Genomic DNA, 20404 nt, shown 5'->3' with positions numbered 1-20404 from the left:
TCTGTGTTTCTGCTTAATATTATTATCGGCACTCATAAATATATATTGGATCAGTAAGGATCTTAGAGCTTGCAACAACGTATAACATTCCCATGAGGAATGATTCTGAAGAGAGAATTGCCTCTCTTATTGATGGTAACAGATTGACTCTCACCATGTCAAATTTCTGTTTTCACCAGGTTGGCATGTTCACAGGTCAACTCTTGGAACTCACATGTTACCTAGATGAAGGAAGCACTCTCGTTTTTTGTTTTTTTTGCTTTGATACCTACTGGTGTCAATCAAGTAGTCCAAGCAATTTTCTTGTATGCCCACATTGCATACATGATTGACTTCTCAAAAATGACTTGATCTTTAGTTGATGTGGAATTTTCAACTCACATCCTCACGCTGAGAGTGACAACATGTGTGTGAGACCTATATATGTATAGGTGGTCTGATAGCAAGTGGCTTGATAAGTCCAACAAACACTCGATAGGAGAGACTTTAAATAGCTCTCATATTAGGAAGTGGACTTTAAAGTCTAACTCAATCTCATAAAACTGGATTATAAGATGAATTTTGTATCCATTTATATACTATGACTCCAACATGATAGTAGGACGAATCTCAATTTGTGCGTCGAGCGATTATTTAGCTTAAGTCATTTTTGCTTTAGGTTTGACAATTTCCTAGCACCTAGTTCAAGCTATTTTCGTTGCTATCTTGAACGATTACATAGTTAGCTATACTATACATGTATTAGATATGATACAAATTAACTTTAGCTATGACTTGTAAGATTACATATGTATAGAAATTCATAAAACAATAAGTATATAACTACAGTTATGTGTATTCAAAGAAGAACACAATTTTTGGACATTAATTTTAAAAATTATAAATAATTGTTGTCAAAGCTAGAATTATATCAATTTCGTTCCTTTGTTGGAGTCATTCATAAAGAGGGTAATCTCCATTTTTGGTTTACCAGAGGACAATGCTTCTATTTTTTATATTATAGATATGCCTGAGTGTTTTTATAATGGCAGCTATATAGGATTTTACTTCTATATATGGAGGGAATTTACAATTTTGTCAATGGTCTAGATACCTTCTTAGATCTTCTTAGATGTTTATTGGTGAAATAAAAGTATTGGCTTTGGATAACCTAGTATCAGTATTGGATAAGTAAATTGAAGTATTGACGTTTGGATAAAAAATAGTTACGGGCAATTTTAGTTTTTGGTTAGGCTTGGTGATATTTCGTCAGTTTGGTCTTGTCTTTTATTGAAGTTCATTGGGGTCATCACTACTCATGAGTGGCATTAATTGGAATACTAGTGAAATTAATTGGATTCTGTAATATGTTCAACCATTTCATATATCTTTGATTACCAGTGTTAGACTCACTACTTTGGCCTCTGACTTGTTTGATAACACCTCGCATAATCCTCAACTTGCAGAGGGCCGAATCAGTACGCATAATAATAAAAAAAGGTGTTTCTTCTTACACCTCATTAATTTCAGAACCTGAATTTCAAAATAGTTGTTCTAGAAACACCGGTCAAGAAATGTTATTTTGAAATATTTTTTTCTCTCTTTTTGACTTTTACATTATGAAAATTAAATTTTAAAATTGATGAGATAGAAGAAATTTGATTTCAAAATTAAATTTTGCAGACCAATGCTGTATGGTTCGGTTCACATTGTCATCCTTACCATTTTCATATTTAGAGAAGGATATGCTATTAAGAAAAAATAAAAGGAAGAAAATGGGAATAGAGAGATAAAGAGAGACCGAAGAAGAATAATTGACATAGAGTTTCAGAGATTTACTTCTTAGATATAAAATTTACAACTTTAAATAATTAAAATATTTTCTAAAATTACCAAAATATCAATTTCTTTTTAAACTTCCTAACACTCTATCATTAAGTCATTTCAAATTATCTTAAAAAATAATGATTCTTAAAATTCTTCATTTAAACTACCGTAATAGTAATATGTTTATTTTGCCTATTTTTTTATGTTTTTAAAAAAATCATACTCTACTCGATATATACATAGATTCTTCATCATTGTTTCAGAAGGAAAAACTAATATATAATATTATAAAAGGTTTTATCTTAATGATATGTAATGCAAGATGTAAATTATAAAAATAAACTACAAATTTAATGGGAGGATAAAATATCAAGTTTTATCCGATTCAGGACTGGTCATTGTTGCTTGTACATGTTTGCTTCCTATTAATCCTCATGACTTGTTAGGCTGGCCGACGGGGTTTGAATATTTGATTTGAAGTTTGAAGTTTGAACAAATTATGGAATAATATAGAATTTTTGTTCTTTTCGAATCTTAAAACATGCTTCGATTCGAAAATGTTTTCAACGATAATTTTTCCCCAATTCACGAACCTTCGAAAGTGAGAATCAAACACGATGGAGGATATAGGACTTTTTTACTGGTTGGCATCAATCAATTAAAATTCTCACTATTTCCCAAAGTCATTCCTCTTACAATTTTTTTATTGCTTTTGAAGTGCCTCTTTAGTGTACCGTCTAGAAGTAATTTTCCCACTTTTCAATAGTAAATACACGTTTATATTATTTTTAAAATCAATATGTACCTTTTACCCATTAACATTTAGTAAGAAATATATTTATTTCGTGTTTATTCTAAAGATAATTTGACTTCAAATAACTATATTTTCATGTTATAAAAGATAATGAAAAATAAAAGAAAATGTTAAAAGTATTTTTAATGAGAGCTTTGTTGGTCTTTAGGAACATTTCATTAAAGCTATAATTGCTATTTGTTCTTTGTGTGATATCTGATAAATGTTATTGATTTAGAGTTTATTCTTGTGATATTATTTTTATTAATTGATATCAGAGTTCCAATTGTGGACACTACTTTCGTGAAGCACTCGTACCCCATAGATGGATTGGGATCTCTCTGCATACTACCTCTAACCTCATGTTCTTTATTGTGGTTTATTTTGCCCACTATGTGATTGAATCAAACAGTGTTGATAGTTAGTCGCTATTCTCCTAAATAATCTTTATCATATTCTCTTCTCCTTCAGCTACAAGCAGTATAACATCATCTCCCAAATATCTCTGACGAATGAAATACAATTCATTAAGGACGAAGATTTGATGTATTGTCTCGATGTTGGTTAATTCATGGACTCTCCCATAAGTGCTAGTCTTCTTCGTTCCCTCCTCACCACTTGAGATATGTTTTATTGTTTGTTGATTTTAGTCTGCCAACACAGATCTTCATGTTTCCGATCCAAATTTTATCCAATTCTTTTTCAAAATCCTGCGGGTTATCTATCCCTTCGTACCTAACAAAATCAAACCTTTGAGCCCTCTGATTCATCCTCCTTAGAATCCAACCTAATATATGGAGTATAGTATGTATATTGAAAAATATGAACTCAATTACATTAGTTCAATTTAACAAACATCACATAGACATTTGTACCGTTTGGGACTTGTTCGGTCAATGGGTCGAGTTCGCCGACTCGAAGAGACAATAGAACAATCCTTGTGTTATGGTACTACCATAAAAGCCGGTCTTGGATCGTATATCCTGAACGAGTAACGCAGTAATTTGGACCTAAAGGGTGACATCTAATCTAGTGAATAAAATCTCAGGATGTGATTTTAATGCAGAATATTCTCGACTACATTACATAAATGTTATGTATAATATCTTCAATTATATCACATAAATATTATACTGTGTAACATACCGATTATATTACATAAATGTTTTGCTATGTAATATCCCGATTATATCACATAAAAGTTTTGTATAATATCCCCGATTACATCACATAAATGTTTTGCGTAATATCTTTGTGATAATGTTTTGCGTAATATCTTTGATTACATCACATAAATGTTTTGCGCAATATCCATATATCCACCATTATATCACAAAAATGCTTTGATATCCTTTATTATATTACATAAATGCTCCGGTTATATTACAGAACACTCTGATTTATATACATGATATTTAGATTTTATGAAAAGATACTATAATATGCCACATTAAAACCTGGAGAAACCAGAATCAAATGGAATACTCTCAACTCGAGTCTTAGCACTATATTCCCTATATATCCAAAATTCGATGCTCTTACTTATTGACTTGAGCATCAGAGTATTTTTTTATAGGTAGAGTCTCCACTTTCTTTGAAAGCTGAATCATTAGAGTTGAAAGAGATATCACTTGTAGCTCATCCGGATTCCAACCGACCTCATTTTAGCGAAAACAAGATTATACAAGTATAAAATATTGATATTAAACTTAAAACCCCATATTAAAACTAAATCGAATAAAACTTCTAATAAAAAACCACATAAAACTGATATTTTAGAAACTAGAGATTGGTTATATGACAGTGAGATGTTTTAATTTATAATTCTTAATTAGTTGAAGAATAAAATGGTCTTTCATAATACTGCCTGTTGGACCCCTAGAAGGAACTCTTTATAGAGCAATACCTTCTTTTTCTCTTAGTTTATTATTAATGTCTAAACACATGATGAGATATACGAAAATGCTTTGGTATCAAAATAGCATTAATGTATAAAAAAAAGCATTAATGTTTTGTTTTTTATTACACTAGTCCACAATACTGGGATAGCATGTATGCTAAATATTTTAAGTTTTAGCGGCTTCTAATCATTGATTTTTCTAATTACTATTAAATTCTGATTCCGGATAAGCTCTGCTATCCAATTCACCTAAGATTTCCAAAACCCCTTTAAATCTATTGCATTATAAAAATAAACGATAAACTCATACTTAATTTAAATGAAAGAGACAATTATATTACTTAGATCCCTATCTAGCTTCTGTGTTTCTTTATATTATGCCTTATATTCCTTTCATTTATATTGTTTTTGACAAAATTTAAAATCTTTAGAAAGAAAATCAAAAGAGATTTTTTTTTTCTAAATAAAAATTTTCATATTAAGTATTATTGTACAACTTGACATTTTAGCTATGGTGATACTTCAAGTAACAACAATCATTTACATCATATGAAAAAAAAGTATTATTGAAAAATAAATTTACCACTCTAAAATTTGAAATTGTTTTCTTTAAAATATTTATGCATCATAATTTTATTTTTTTTGTCTTCACAGATAACATTAATTGTTGAATTATCAATAAAAATAAAAATAAAAAACAAAAATATTGAAGAAAATATTTTAAGATTATAATACTACAAGTTATAATTCTATATATATACTACAAGAAAATCATGAAATAAAAACCAATTTTTAGATACCAAAATAATTAGTTGAAAGTTACTATTACAACTAATTATTTTAGTTTCTAAAAATTGATTTTTATTTCATATTTTTCTTGAAGTGATAACAGTCTGCTATAATAGCCTAATAAAAATAGTTGTTGGTATAAATTATGTCACCTATCACTTTTAGAAACTGTGGTTTAAAAATATTTTACAAAATGAAGTATTCAAATAATAAGAATATGCATCCCTAACCACGAACATAAGGGAATATTGAAAGGTACTTTTCACTTCTCTGCCTCATATTTCTATTTAATTATGAAAAAGAAAAATTAAATTTAAACATTTTTAGATACATAATTAGACTATTAGGCAAGTAAAAGCTCACAGACGTCACGGGTATAACGAGTCCATTTCCTTTAATTTAAGTGTGTGTTGTGTTGTGTTGTGCTGCATGTGACGCATCTGTGCTAATTCTTTAAAACTTGACAGAGGCGTTAAGTTTTAAATTATTGAACGTGAATTTAAATTAATTTGAATCGAATGATAAGTTTTAGATAAAATATTTTTCAGTGAGAATAATTAGCCCTGTGATGGAGTAAAAAATAAACAGAAGCAAAGGCATTTGATAAGAAGGAATATCCAAACATGGCTTATGATTTTAAAATAGTGAAAGTGATTCGGAGTGAAAAAATTCTACGGTCATGTGTCACGCATTTTACTTTCAAAAGTGCTTATTCTCGTGTTCCAATTTTTAATTAGCTTTACCAAATGTTTTGCTGGCCCGAACTAACCACATGGATTTGATTCTTCACGGAATTTCTTATGGATATTTGATAAAACCAAGGCCATTAAACTTTAATTCTTTCATTCAAACTCACCTTAATCACTTCCTTTTAAATAAAACTAATGACATTGACGTTCACTTTTTTTATTTAACCACCAATCATGCTCAAAACATTAATTTCATGTACCCTAAACATTTCTCTTGCTTGCTGCAATACGGAATACATTGAGTAATAATTATTTGTCATTTACCGTATATAATAAAGAGAAATACCTGTAATTTATGAAACTCAAACACTCTTTTTAAATGATGTTAGCGTGTTGGTGTCCGATACTCGTATTAGACACCGACACTCGTATGACACCTGTAGACACGTATCTGTGAAGTGTCCAATTCAAAAAATATTTGTTAGATTTCTGATAATTCTAATACGGTTTGAACACAACTTTAAAAAGGAAAAATACATTAATTTTCTCAAAATTCAAATTTTATTATATAAATTGTTATTATGATTATAAAAATAAGAAATAAATCATTGTGAACCAGTAATAAAAAATATCTTTCTACTCCAAAAAATAATTTGAAATATCCTTGTGCACATAAATATTTATTGTCAATTTATATAGTTTATAATTATATAATATATAGATTCGTGTCCCCGTGTCCTACATCTTAGAGATTTTACGTATCTCCATATCTGTATCCGTGTCGTATCAGTATTTATTTCAGTGTTTGTGCTACATAGCCTCCGTAAGATTCTTTATAACTATATGTTTCTACACACACAAATTATTAATACGTGTATGTTTATCACTTTTCTATAATAGATATCCATCAAACGAAAAAAAATGACTATTATTAACTAATTAATGAAATTTTATAAATGTCAGCATTCTGATTAAACACGTACTCCCTACAGTTTTTTTTCTCTTCAAAGACCCTAATTCACCTTCTGTGAGAGGTAATTTAGCAAATAAATAAATATTTATTCTCCATTTAGCATTCTATACAATATAAAAATTATATATCCTTCGATAAGGGCTTATTTATCCTTCGATCGTTTCATATTCTCTAATTTAACTGGCAATATTATCCTTTTTGAAATATTCCGTTTATACAGTTATCATACACATGCGTTTTTGTTTTTTTATTGACAGAATAAAAGTAATAAACACATGTATATCATGGAAATAATAAGTCTATATATAAATCATTATATTTATTATAATATAAGTATATAATATTTATAATTCGTTATAATTATTATAATATTTGTTAGCAGAGGAAATCTTCTTACACGACCCATTAACAAATCGAAAATATTAATTTAACAATTACATATTTAAAGTCACCCATTTATAATCTTTTAAAATTCCTTTATCTTCTCTCGTAAACGCACATTTCAATAAAATATTATTTTTTCTTTTACCCTTAACAGTTATAATATAAATCAATTAACTATTGAATTTTCAACATATGGACTTAATACAATTATTTATGTTACATTCTTTGATTGAGGAGAAGAATATGGTGAAAAAAATATGTATCTTTTCTGTCAATTATTAACTAGGAAGAAAAAGGGATTATTATTGACATTGAAAACAACTCAACTACACCAAAATAATATTATTTATTATGTCTCATTGCATTTGTCATTTTTTTTAAATTTTGTCAATTTTATATTTATTAATTTTAGTTATCTTTATTACATTTAATTTTTATTTCTTCTAACTATTTTAAATTTTTAATAATTACAGTACTTATATTCGTATTTTGTAATAACAGATTTAACATGCACTACTAGAAAATCATGAAATAGAAACTAATTTTTAGTGACAAAAAATAATTAGTTGTTATCAATACAAGAAAATCATGAAATAGAAACCAATTTGTAGAAACCAAAATAATTAGTTGCAATAGTAACTAAATTAGAAACCATTTTAAAAACTAAAAAGAAATTTGGTTTCTAAATTAGTTTCTATTATTGTTAAATAGTTTCTAAATTGATATCTAATTAGCAACCAAGGTTTTTGCTACCAAATTTAGAAACTAAATAATTGGTAGTTAAAACATTAGTTGCTAATTAGATACAAATTTAGAAACTATTTAACAATAATAGAAAATAATAGAAACTAATTTAGAAACCATTTTTTTTTTAGTTTCTAAAATGGTCTCTATTTTAGTTTCTATTGTAACTAATTATTTTGGTCTCTAAAAATTGGTTTCTATTTCATGATTTTCTTGTAGTGTATAGTAACTAAACTAGATACCATTTTAGAATTAAAAAAAAATTGTTTTTAAAATTAGTTTCTATTATTATTAAATGGTTTCTAAATTAGTATCTAATTAGCAACCAAGTTTGTCTACCAAATTTAGAAAGTAAATAATTGGTAGTTAAAACCTTGGACCAATTTAGAAACCATTTAACAATAATCGAAACTAATTTAGAAACTATTTTTTTTTAATTTCTAAAATGGTTTTTAATTTAGTTACTATAACAACTAATTATTTTTTTTCTCTAAAATTGGTTTTTATTTCATGTTTTTCTTGTTGTAGTGATTATACCAAAAATTTATAATTTTTTATAATTTAAAATTGAGATTTTTTGTAAATCGCAGAAGGTGACCTACTTGTTAACATAGAAATACGAATGGAAAAGTATCTGTGTATCTTTTGTGTGAATTCTTAACTACAAAGAAAAATGGGTCTGCCATGATCACGCGTGAAATGTGTCCTTGACTCTATTTTCACCAAGTCCTTTGCTTCACTAATTCAAACCCTAGTCTTTCAACCTACATCTAAGTCTTGTATCCATTAGACAACTTTGGCAAAACATACATTAGTTGTCACCGACATCAACACGTGTTCTTCCTTTCCACTTTAACGCAGGACCACTCCCCACTAATCACATTTAACACCTACGCCCCTTAAATTTTTACTATGACTTCTCTAACACTTCTAACTCTCAACCATTTCTCATCTTCAAACTCATCATCATCATTCACCTATTCACAACACTTAGCCACATCAGATTCGCTTTCAAAGTTTCAAGACTGAATGTGTTTGAATGAAGTTTAAAGGAACCTAACGGCTTATCAGCACATGTCAAAGAGAGACACAACGAGGTTACGGAAATGGTCCTGTGGAAGAACTGGTCCAATTAATGTATTTTACGAAGAATATTCAAACTAGGTTTCTTGACGGCACCACACTCTATAGTACTACGTAATGTTGCTTGAAAAAAATGCAGTCAACAATATCATAGAGCCAATTGGGTTCCTATATTGAATCGTGTTTCTTTTGTTTTACAAAAAAAACCTAAGCCAGATTACTGTTGAAGCATTGTTCGACATTAGGTTTCCTGGGTGGAAACTTGGTGGGATTAATTAATTAAATAGTTAATTATTTATTGTTTCTTAGTTGTTTGTTGCTGATATTTTTTGTAACATGAGTTGTTTCTGTACACTGCAACTCTAAATTTATCATGTTAGGGCTGCGGACCATTACACGTAATACGTTGTTTATGCTAATGAGAATGATCACGTTATGTTAAGTCATATTTTAAGAAACTTTCCAAATAAACATTAGAAATTGCAGCAGCTGCTGCATTTCAAAGTTTGGCATGTTAATTATATCTTATCTTACCATTACTATAACTTATTCTTTTTCTAAGCCTAATTCAACCTTCTTCCAAGAGTGTGTCTACCACTTAAATATTATACTATATATGTAATGTGCTGTAGTCAAGAAGGATTAATTATTGTAATTCTTTGAAAATAGTTCCGCTATGTTTACGACAGATGTATTAGTAAATAATAATTATCAAATTATATGCAAAGTTATTTCAAGCCTATTCTAGCGAGTATTTGTTGGGTTTATCAGGTTACCCGCTATCGGACCGTTATCGGACCACCCATAACATATATCTCCATGCACGAGTTGGTAGTCTCAGCGTGAGGGGTGTGTTGGAAATCCTACATCGACTAGAGACGAGGACATTTCATTAACCTCATAAACCGGTTTTATGAGGTTGAGTTAGGTTTAAAACTCACTTGTTAAGAAGATGGAATTTGAGTAAATTATTGGATCAAAGTTGTGGTGACTTCGGGGAGAGGTAAGTGAAGGTAATGTGATATTCAAGTTAACTGGTATTTGCAATTCTGTGTGCAAACATTCAAACATGTATGAATGCAAAGTAGTTGTGTGGTCCTTTGTCATAGAACTTTTCTTCCTGTTAATGCCTAATCATTATGACATGCACTAGGAGATTATTTTGATCAGAAAATGTAGGCATTTTTCCCTCCTAAAACCATCAGAAATTAGCCATGTTTGGAATAAACGCACTGATTATCCCTATAATCTTGAACATAACATGGTTTGAAAAGGCCTGCGATCTCTGCATAAAAGGCAAAATACCCAAAAATAAATAAATATTTCCTTCAAGTTATGATTTTTTTTTTAAAGTGATTCTTCTGTGGTAAAATTTGGCTACAAACATTTCAAAAGAGCAATCATTTCTTCACCAGTAAAAATAATTAGTTTTTTTAAAAATAATATTGATATAGTTATATATTTTAAACATTATTTGCAATAACAACATTATATTTTAGTTAATATGTGAAAAAGTCTCGATAACTACACAAAATCAATAATCAATTATGTATAATAGAAAGTTATAATATAACTCATAAAAAGTATAATAATCAAATTAAGTAAAATTAAAAGTCGAAAGTGAGATATTTATCCCCAAGCCCCCTTCCCCATTTTTAGAGCATATATCCCTTAAATTCACTGTAAATTAGAATATGATAATTATTATGGTTTAGTACCTTTGTATGCTTACAATTACTTATATATATTTTTATTTTTTTATTTTATTTTATGTTACTTTTCATTGATTTAGATTAATTATTACATTTAAACACGTATTTTGTTTTAATCTACTTAAAACATTATTATTTTTCCAACAAATACATCTACTACTAAAGAGAAATTCTCAAGAAGATGTTAGGATAATGTGTAATAGTGAGAACTTTTTTTATGAAAAAAAAACTAGTCAAATATAACCCGAGTTTTTATATAAAAATTTATCCAAATAAAACATGTCATGCATATTCAATGTTTTAAAATTTTGCCTTATGTTTTAGGATGATGATAAACACTATCATTTTTTTCATACTTCTACTTAACATTCAAAAATATTATTATTTTATTTTAAAAGTTTATTTCTATTTATTTTTATTAGTTTAATATAATATTGTATTCTTATAAGAAGTTGTAAAATGGAAGTAAAATAAAAATATGGATTCAAAGAATTATTATGGACATATCAATTTTATATTTTTCTTAATATTTTTTAAGCTTAAATGTCTTAGTAGGATATGAAGATACATTTTCTTAGTCGAATATATATTTTATATAAATTATTTTAATTTACAAAAAAAAATATGTTCTTAGTAATTAAAAATATTTTTAATGTAATTATTAAAAAATCAATAGATATTAAAATAAAATTTTAAGATAAAAATGTAAATGTAAATGTAAATTTTATTTTATTTTATAAATTAAATGTTGATTAAGAATGTATTTCAAATTATAATAATTCAACTTTTGATTAATCCCTCTAAAATTTTATTTGTCTTTAGTCCTTTATTTCATTAAAATGGTATGTTTTAATCTCTTCATTAATTAAGTACAAAAATAAAACACATATAGTAAGAGTCTAAAAAATATACATTACTTTTTCAAATAGAATGGCTGATAAAAAAAAAAGGCTGAATTGTGTGTAAAAAGTACAGTAATTCATAATAAATTTAAAGACAAAAAAAGACTAAAAATAAAAAAGTAGTTAGTATAATAATGATTTCCTTTTTAGCTGTAATATACAAATTAATTAGAGAGGGCAATAATTATTCCATCATTAATGTGAGAAAAAATAATTATTTTTTCGTCAAGTTATTTCTTCGTGTACCTTGTCGACAAAAGATTAAAAATAAAGATTTATTAAAGTACTACAACGCTCAGTAGTTTGTCGGTCTATGTGAAAAAAGAAAAAAACAAAAAAGATTGACAATAAACTGAACTAATTCAAAGGTAGCTACATAATTTATTTGATAATTATTTTTATTAAGTTTGATTTTTCGAACTTAAGATTAAAATTAATTTATTAAAAATAAGGTGAATTTAAGTTTTGTATTAAACTTGTTTGATTCATGTTTAATTAAAATAATATATATAATTTTTTAAAATTATTTTTATTCTTGACTTATTAAAGAAATGATGCGACCCGTTTACTGAATTAAATAAATACGTTAGAATTTGAAATTGAATCTAACTACTCAAGTGAGACAACATCATTTAGTAGGTTGAAATTTAATAAAATTGAGTATTTATTTATTTAGTCGATTAAAAAAAATGTTTTTAGTACTAAACCAATTACTATTTTCAATTTATTCGTAAAAAAATATTATTTATATATGATATTGTATTATGCAATGAGGTGTCTAAAGTTTATTTGATAGTGCTATATATAGTCAGAGAATCTAACAGTTATATGAAAAAGCAAAGTGTGTACGGAGAAAAATAAAGAGAGAACCCTAAAATCAAAGTTTGGTGTCGGTGGTGGTGATGTGTAAAACGGAAAATTTGCGAGGGAAAATGAGAAGCATTAGAAGAACAAAAATTATAATAATTCACATAAACACTATATAAATTATAGATCAATTTTTTTTTTAATTATATTAATCAAATCATAATTACATACATGCATTTTCAATATAGAGATATCTTTAAAGTAAAGTTATGAAAGTAACATTTTTAGTCTAAAATAACACTTCCATTCTTTATAATTATTACTATTTGACTTTTTGGTATCAGAACCCCGTACGTAATAATTTTTAAGATATGAAAAATTATTATAAACTAATTTGATTGATTTGTAATATTTTAACATATTTTTATTTATTATTTATGGTACCAGTTCGTTTAAGTAAACGCATAGCATAATAAAATGTCAAATTTAACTGTTAATCTGTTTTCCTTTTTATAAACAAAATTAAATTCGTTAAGTTTTTATCAACAATAATAAATAAATATTAAGTGAGAAAGAGTATCTTAATCTAAAAAAAAAGTTCATAACCTGTTCATTATCTACCCAAAGATAATTCCAAAATATATTATATTACCAACTAAATTTAAATCACACAGCATCTTATAGCATATAAAGAAAACTGTTTTTTTTTTAAATAAAGAAAAATAACTAAGTGAAACACTTCATTAACCAACATTACTTATTAAAGAAAAATAACTAAGTTAAATACTTCATTAACCAACATTACTTATTATTGGTGAAAACATTATTCATGACCAGTCAAATAACACAAGGATAAAAAAACTGTCAAAACACAAAGGTCTGTGTCCACATTTGTGATAAATAAATATAATTAAGAAAATGATTTAATTATAATTATAAAAATAGTGACCAAAGCATAAAAAGATAAAATTGTAATAATTTATATATATAAACAATTATAAAACTAATATATTATTAATTATTAAATTATATGATAAAAAGTACTTGTCGTTACTTATGTAGATGGTTTTATATATATATATATTAAGAAAACAAAAAAAAATTACAAAAAGAATAATATGAAGAGTGAAATAAGTAAAAAGGTACAAAAATAATAATTGAAAAAATAATCTTCATTGTTTAGAGATTATTTGGATATTTGGAACGTTTAACCATTAATTGATTGTCAATTCATCTTTCCGTTACCACAATTGTTTGTTATAATATGCACTGGGTGTAGCAAATAATTGGGATTGGAAATTTGTATTCAACTTCAAATCTTAAAGAAAGGCATTTGAAAATATTTTTAAAATTGGAATCACAATTTTAAAATGGCAACGTTGATGAAAAACCAAAGAATCTGAACTTTCAATTTGTGTCTCACCAATTAAAAACAATTTTTTTTGCACAATACATTAATATTACCTTACTCACGTGGCTCATTAAATTGCATAATAAAAATATGGATTCAACACTAGTGCAATCCGTAATTAAAAATTTTAATAAGTAATGAAGTAAATATATAGTTCTCAACGACTAATATTGATTATGAGAACAATATTCTCTAATTTATTCCCAACCTGTTATTCTCTAATATTAAAAGTTATAAATTTTTTTTTTATATACCATGTCTTATTTTTATTTTCAAGAGTTCTAAATGAATACTGATAAAAATTTTTTTTGTATAATATTGAAGTATTAAGTGTTCTCTAATCATATAAACAAAATGTAAAAAATATAAAAAATATAAAAACTTAAAACTTAGTGGTACACTTTGTTAAAAAAGTTGTTAATTTTATTATTAATATTTTATTGAAATTATATTGTTATTATTATTTTATATAATTTTCTAACATAAATTTATATCTGATGAAAGTAAAACTATTTCTGATTTTGGTATCGGAGCGCCTTGCAGATAGGTACACACCCATCTGTGAGGAGAGAAACCGAAAGCCCAATTAAGAGAGTAACCTAAAGCTCAATCAGGAGAGTAGACGAAAATTCAAAACCGAAAGATCAATTGGAGAAGTCGGTGTTGTCAACTTGTTTGTAATAACAGTGAACAATTTGTTTTAAAAATGATAAAGATTTAATTATTTATAACTCAATTATGAGACAAGATTTATATATTGATATGGCATGTTCAAACAGAGGTTAGGTGAATAGTTTGGATTATTTCCCTTTTTCAATACCATTTCAATATCATGACACGTGATGACGTTGTTCTCTTCGCCATCTTTGAGGAATCATTAATTAATAATTATCATAGTATTATATATGACTTATATGTTATAATGAGTATGGATATAAAATGAAGGCAATCTAATATTGTTTACGTCGTTATCGAAAGAATCCTAAAGCTTTTGTGCAACCATGCTCACTCCTACCCAACCTAATCGAGTCCGAAACTTAAACCGTTGAAATTACAAATAAAGAAATTGTTCAATCCTTTGATATTTATAATAACACGTTTAATATTTTTAAACAAGAAGGATATGGGTTGCTTAATGTGTTCTTTAATGAATTGAAAAAAATGTCGAGATGAAAAAAAAGATGATTTCTTGTGGTCCGAGCTCTACTAAATTGTTTCATCATAATTGTTTGATAAATGTGATTTTACAAGTAAAATCATGAAATAGAAACTAATTTTAGAAAAAAAAATAATTAGTTACAATAATAACTAAATTAGAGACCATTTTAAGGATTAAATAAATTTTTAGTTTTTAAATTTATTTTTATTATTATTAGATGGTTTATAAATTGATATCTAATTAGTGACAAAGGTTTTTGCTACCAAATTTAAAATTTAAATAATTGGTAGTTAAAACATTGATTGCTAATTAGATACTAATTTAGAAACTATTTAATAATAATAAAAATTAATTTAGAAACATCATTTTGTTCAGTTTCTAAAATATCTCTAATTTTGTTATTATTGCAACTAATTATTATGTTCTCTACAAATTTGGTTTCTATATAATGATTTGCTTATAAAGAGGTCTTCCACTCGTAAAAAATTCAATGAACAAATCTACAATTGTACTATTTTAAAAATTTCAATGTAGGTATGCTAAAATATTTATTATATGTGAGTAAAAAAATGTGAATGGTTAAGTATGATAATAAAATAAATTATATATATACTTATCATTTATTATGAAATGTTTAAAAGAGCGTTGTGATGATTAATTCCTTTATGATTATTAATCAGCCGTTTGGTATTATATGAAAGTCATCATTACTTGATTATATCATTAAAAGTTCGACTATTATAAACGTTACAACAAGCTAAGAATGTATCCTGCTATTGTTAAGGGTAGATACATACTTTTGCTAAAAAAAAATCATTATTTTTGAAATTTTCATATAGATGGGGATCTCCCCGTCCATCATATCTAATTATTTGACTTTTAAATAACTATATCGTGGTGGTTAATTCTAATCGATTAGAGTATGGGGCAATATTTGATCCTGTTTAGTAGAGTATGTGATTAGAATTCATAGTTGTATAAATGAATAAACATTCCTCCAAAGGAACATTATTAAAACTATGCAGTCTAAGTTAATGTTTCATGACTATCCGAATTCCGATAGAAATATAATAGGAAAATGATGGTTTCACTCCACTTTATACCTTACTAAATATTAATATTTTAATTATTTTTAATTTTTTTAATTTTAAAAATTATTTTAATATTTTATATTTTGTCTAATATTTCAATTAAAGTATTTTTTTTATTTTTAAATTTTTTTATTATAAATATTAATATGTTAAAATATAATCAACCATTATAATATTATTGTGATGAAAGAAAGGTGAGTGGGTTTAAAATAGTAGTTGTAAAGTGTAATTTAGTGTGATGAAATTGTGGTTGAAGAGGTGTGTAAGGTAAATAAGAAGGGGGTGTCTCTTAGTGAAAGAAATGGGCTAGAAGAGAGGGTTGAAGCCGGCACCCATCGCTTTCGGAGGCCAACAAACCCTGCAAGGAAATGCCCGCGTGGTTTGGCTGACGCGTAAGCTAGCCTAACTTTTTATGCTGACGTGGCGATACATGTCGGCCATGATGCCCTCATTCCTACGTGTTCCCTGGCCCACATGTCCACCAGCCAGGTGTACAACAAAAGTTGGTTTCATGTTTGTCCCCTCAACCGTCCCTCCTACACTACTATTTGGCCCTCCTTGCTTACGTGGCACCCCCCTTACCTGAATCATGACGCACTCAAGCCCCCTATAAATACCCTCCCTTCTCCTTTCCCTCCACCGTCTCTCACCTTCACCTTATCAAAAACCTTTTCTCTTTATCTCTCTCCGTCTTTGTTAGAGTCCTCAAAAACTCACCATGACCGTTCAATCCGATTCCCTCTCCCTACCTCGTGACCAGAAGGGCCAAGACCCTCTTCACCTCATCGAGGACTTAACCATGAACACTGACGCTTACCAGGAGGAAATCCTTTGCAAGATTCTTACCCAAAACGCCAACTCAGAGTACCTCAAACGCTTCGGACTCAACGCTGCCACCGACCGCCACACGTTCAAGTCCAAGGTTCCTGTCGTCACCTACGAAGATCTGCGGCCTGATATCGAACGCATTGCCAACGGTGACCGCTCTCCCATCTTGTGCGCTCACCCCATCTCTGAGTTTCTCACAAGGTACACGCCAATCTCTCTCTCTCTTCGTAATTCAAGGATGCATTTATATTTATCGTATAAGAACGTTATTCATGGTTTGATTTTACGGATCGTGCTTTGATGAATACACACTGACATGGCGTTGAATGATACAGTTCTGGAACGTCTGCTGGCGAGAGAAAGTTGATGCCGACCATTGATGAAGACATGGATCGTCGTCAGTTCCTGTACAGCATGCAGATGCCAGTGATGAATCAGTATGTTAACTGTTAACGTTAATGCTAACGTATTTTCTTCATTAATTGCTATGTGACATATTCGTTGCATTGCAGCTATGGTAATTACTGCTACCGATACTCTTAATTTATTGAATAATTAATTTGGTTTGTTTTTTTGTTGAAGATTCGTTTCCGATTTGGACAAAGGCAAGGCGCTTCACTTTCTGTTCGTGAAAGCGGAGAGCAAGACACCCGGCGGGTTACTGGCGCGTCCAGTGCTGACCAGCTACTACAACAGCCAGCAATTCAAGAAAAGACCATTTGACCCTTACAACGTCCTTACCAGCCCCAACGAGGCCATCCTTTGCCCTGATTCCTTCCAGAGCATGTACACTCAGATGCTGTGTGGCCTTATCATGCGCCATGAGGTTCTCCGTGTAGGAGCTGTTTTCGCCTCTGGCCTTCTCCGAGCCATAAGATTCCTGCAGCTCAATTGGGATCAATTGGCCCAGGATATCCACACCGGAACCCTAAACCCCAAGGTCACTGACCCTTCCATCAGGGAATGCATGTCCAAGATTTTAAAACCCGACCCTGAACTCGCCACTTTCATAAAAAATGAATGCTCCGGAGAAAACTGGGAACGTATAATCGTGAGGATTTGGCCCAACACAAAGTATCTTGAGGTTATAGTCACGGGTGCCATGGCTCAGTACATTCCAACTCTCGATTACTACAGTGGAGGCCTACCCAAACCTTGTACCATGTACGCTTCCTCCGAGTGTTTTTTCGGCCTTAACCTTAAACCCATGTCCGAACCCTCTGATGTCTCTTACACCATACTGCCAAACATGGGTTACTTCGAGTTCTTACCCCATGATGATGACTCTCATGTTACTCTCTCCAGGGACTCACCTCCTCGCCTGGTGGATCTAGCAGACGTGGAACTTGGTAAGTTCTATGAACTCATTATCACCACCTATTCAGGTCTTTACCGTTACAGAGTGGGTGACATACTTCAAGTAACCGGCTTCCACAATTCGGACCCACAATTCCGCTTCGTGAGGCGTAAGAACGTTTTGTTGAGCATTGACTCCGACAAAACAGACGAAGCGGAGCTGCAGAAGGCCATTGAGAATGCCTCGGAGCTGTTGAAGGAGTTCAAGACCAGCGTGGTGGAGTACACGAGCTTCGCTGACACCAAATCCATTCCGGGGCATTACGTGATTTACTGGGAGCTGTTGATGAAAGACACATCTCACTCTCCCACGAGCGATGTGCTGAACCAGTGCTGCCTGGTGATGGAAGAGTCGCTGAATTCAGTGTACAGACAAGGGAGGGTTGCGGATAACTCCATTGGGCCGTTGGAGATACGTGTGGTGGAGAATGGAACGTTTGAGGAGTTGATGGACTACGCCATCTCGCGTGGAGCGTCGATTAACCAGTACAAAGTGCCAAGATGCGTGAACTTCGCGCCCATAATGGAACTACTCGATTCCAGGGTGGTCTCTTTTCATTTTAGCCCTGCTGCACCGCACTGGACCCCAGAACGTCGTAGTTAATGCAATTGTATAACGTAGCATGCAGTCGTCATGCACAAGATCTTTAATAAGGAGAAGAAAAAAAAGAGAGAACAAGATGGATGACAGAAAAGGGTTGTTATCGTTGTTGTTGTCACTGCCAAACCCAAAACTGTCTGTATTTGTTGATTTGATATTTCCAAAGTGCTTGTTTTTCTCTTGTTTTCTTTTTGGCCGTGGCTTTGTTAAACAGTGATGCGCTTTTTAACTTTTCCTGTCTGTGAAATATAGGATAAATTTGAAATGGGTGAGCCATGTAATTAATTTTGTAAAGAAATTAATGCTTGTTTTATCCCAGTGTGGAAACCATGTGTTTCACCCTGTATTTTGACGATTTGAAAAGACGTGGAAAGCTCAGTGATGGAAACAGTTCATTTTTGTTTAGGGTAGGTTGATTTGGTAAGAATTGAGCTTGTGATGTGATGAGTGAGTGATCCAAGTAGCTTGAACTTATCTCTTTCAATAGGCACTATGCGGATGTACTTTTGTGCACGTGCTACATATTCTGTCCGCGACACTAGGTTGGTTTATAATTCGCAGGTAGATTGTGAAATGTGTCGAGTGCGAACCGTGGTTTCGGCTTTACGCTTTTATTAAATAAATCAAATAAAAATGTCTAATTGAGGCATTATGTTCTTGGAAGCATCACTGGACCCTTTATACCGCACTGATGCACTGATTCGAGCGGTTTAGTGCGTGGCTGCGTGAGACCTTATTACTGTCTGTCACAATCGACAGCCTTAAATATTCTATATTTTTCAATTCATATTCAATTACTTTTAGATTAAATTCAGTAGCCTTTTCTAACTAACATCTTTGACTATCTTTTCCCCATCTCACCTCATTCAAAGAGGGTAAACAAAGGAAGCTGGAACGCACTGCAGGATCATTTTCTGCACTCTGTGGAATTTGAATTTCTCCAATTGCAAATGGAATATCTATGCTTTAAAAAAATGAAAACAAGAATATAAAATTCCTCATAAAGTTGTTTTTGCCTTTCGATGGTTGTTAACATATTTGACCGTCCTTAACGTATTTGACTTGTTAGCAACTTGTATTACTGTCAATATTGCTTCCAAAGTGGCAGTTATATGATTCAATGTTGTACTTCAATGAATGCGCATTAAAGAAGAGGGCATAAAAGAATAACTATATTTAAATATTGAAATCTTTTGAGTGGAGATTAAATTATTTGAGAAATAATTCTGACTGTAGAGAGGGGTACAAGACTCGTCGATTCAAGTCAGAAGAAACTAGAACCAAAATAGTGGAAAATGTGATGCATGAGATCACACTGCAGCATTCTTTATACTGTAACGTTAACATTAAATAATGCTATTCCAAGAGTTGATAAT

General features: G+C 29.8%; 1 protein-coding gene across 1 annotated transcript; it reads left to right on the top strand.

The window, feature by feature from the left end:
* The first annotated feature begins 16881 nt into the window (after positions 1-16881).
* On the top strand, positions 16882-19355 carry LOC137810071 (putative indole-3-acetic acid-amido synthetase GH3.1). The gene is made up of 3 exons (XM_068611194.2): positions 16882-17272; positions 17407-17508; positions 17654-19355. Exons 1-3 carry the CDS (start codon positions 16962-16964, stop codon positions 19029-19031), a joined length of 1791 nt encoding a protein of 596 aa, XP_068467295.1. The 5' UTR covers positions 16882-16961; the 3' UTR covers positions 19032-19355.
* The last annotated feature ends 1049 nt before the right edge of the window (positions 19356-20404 follow it).

Source organism: Phaseolus vulgaris, chromosome 2 (assembly GCF_051622355.1).
Source record: "Phaseolus vulgaris cultivar YP4 chromosome 2, ASM5162235v1, whole genome shotgun sequence".
Classification (NCBI taxonomy): domain Eukaryota; kingdom Viridiplantae; phylum Streptophyta; class Magnoliopsida; order Fabales; family Fabaceae; genus Phaseolus; species Phaseolus vulgaris.
This window is presented reverse-complemented; position numbering and strand designations above follow the sequence as displayed.

What these genes read in the sequence shown, in the direction of transcription:
- LOC137810071 (XM_068611194.2), top strand. Translation starts at nt 16,962, where the DNA reads ATGACCGTTCAATCCGATTCCCTCTCCCTACCTCGTGACCAGAAGGGC. An exon ending in ATCTCTGAGTTTCTCACAAG is followed by an intron (nt 17,273 to 17,406) that starts GTACACGCCAAT and finishes TGAATGATACAG; the next exon opens with TTCTGGAACGTCTGCTGGCG. An exon ending in CAGATGCCAGTGATGAATCA is followed by an intron (nt 17,509 to 17,653) that starts GTATGTTAACTG and finishes TTTTTGTTGAAG; the next exon opens with ATTCGTTTCCGATTTGGACA.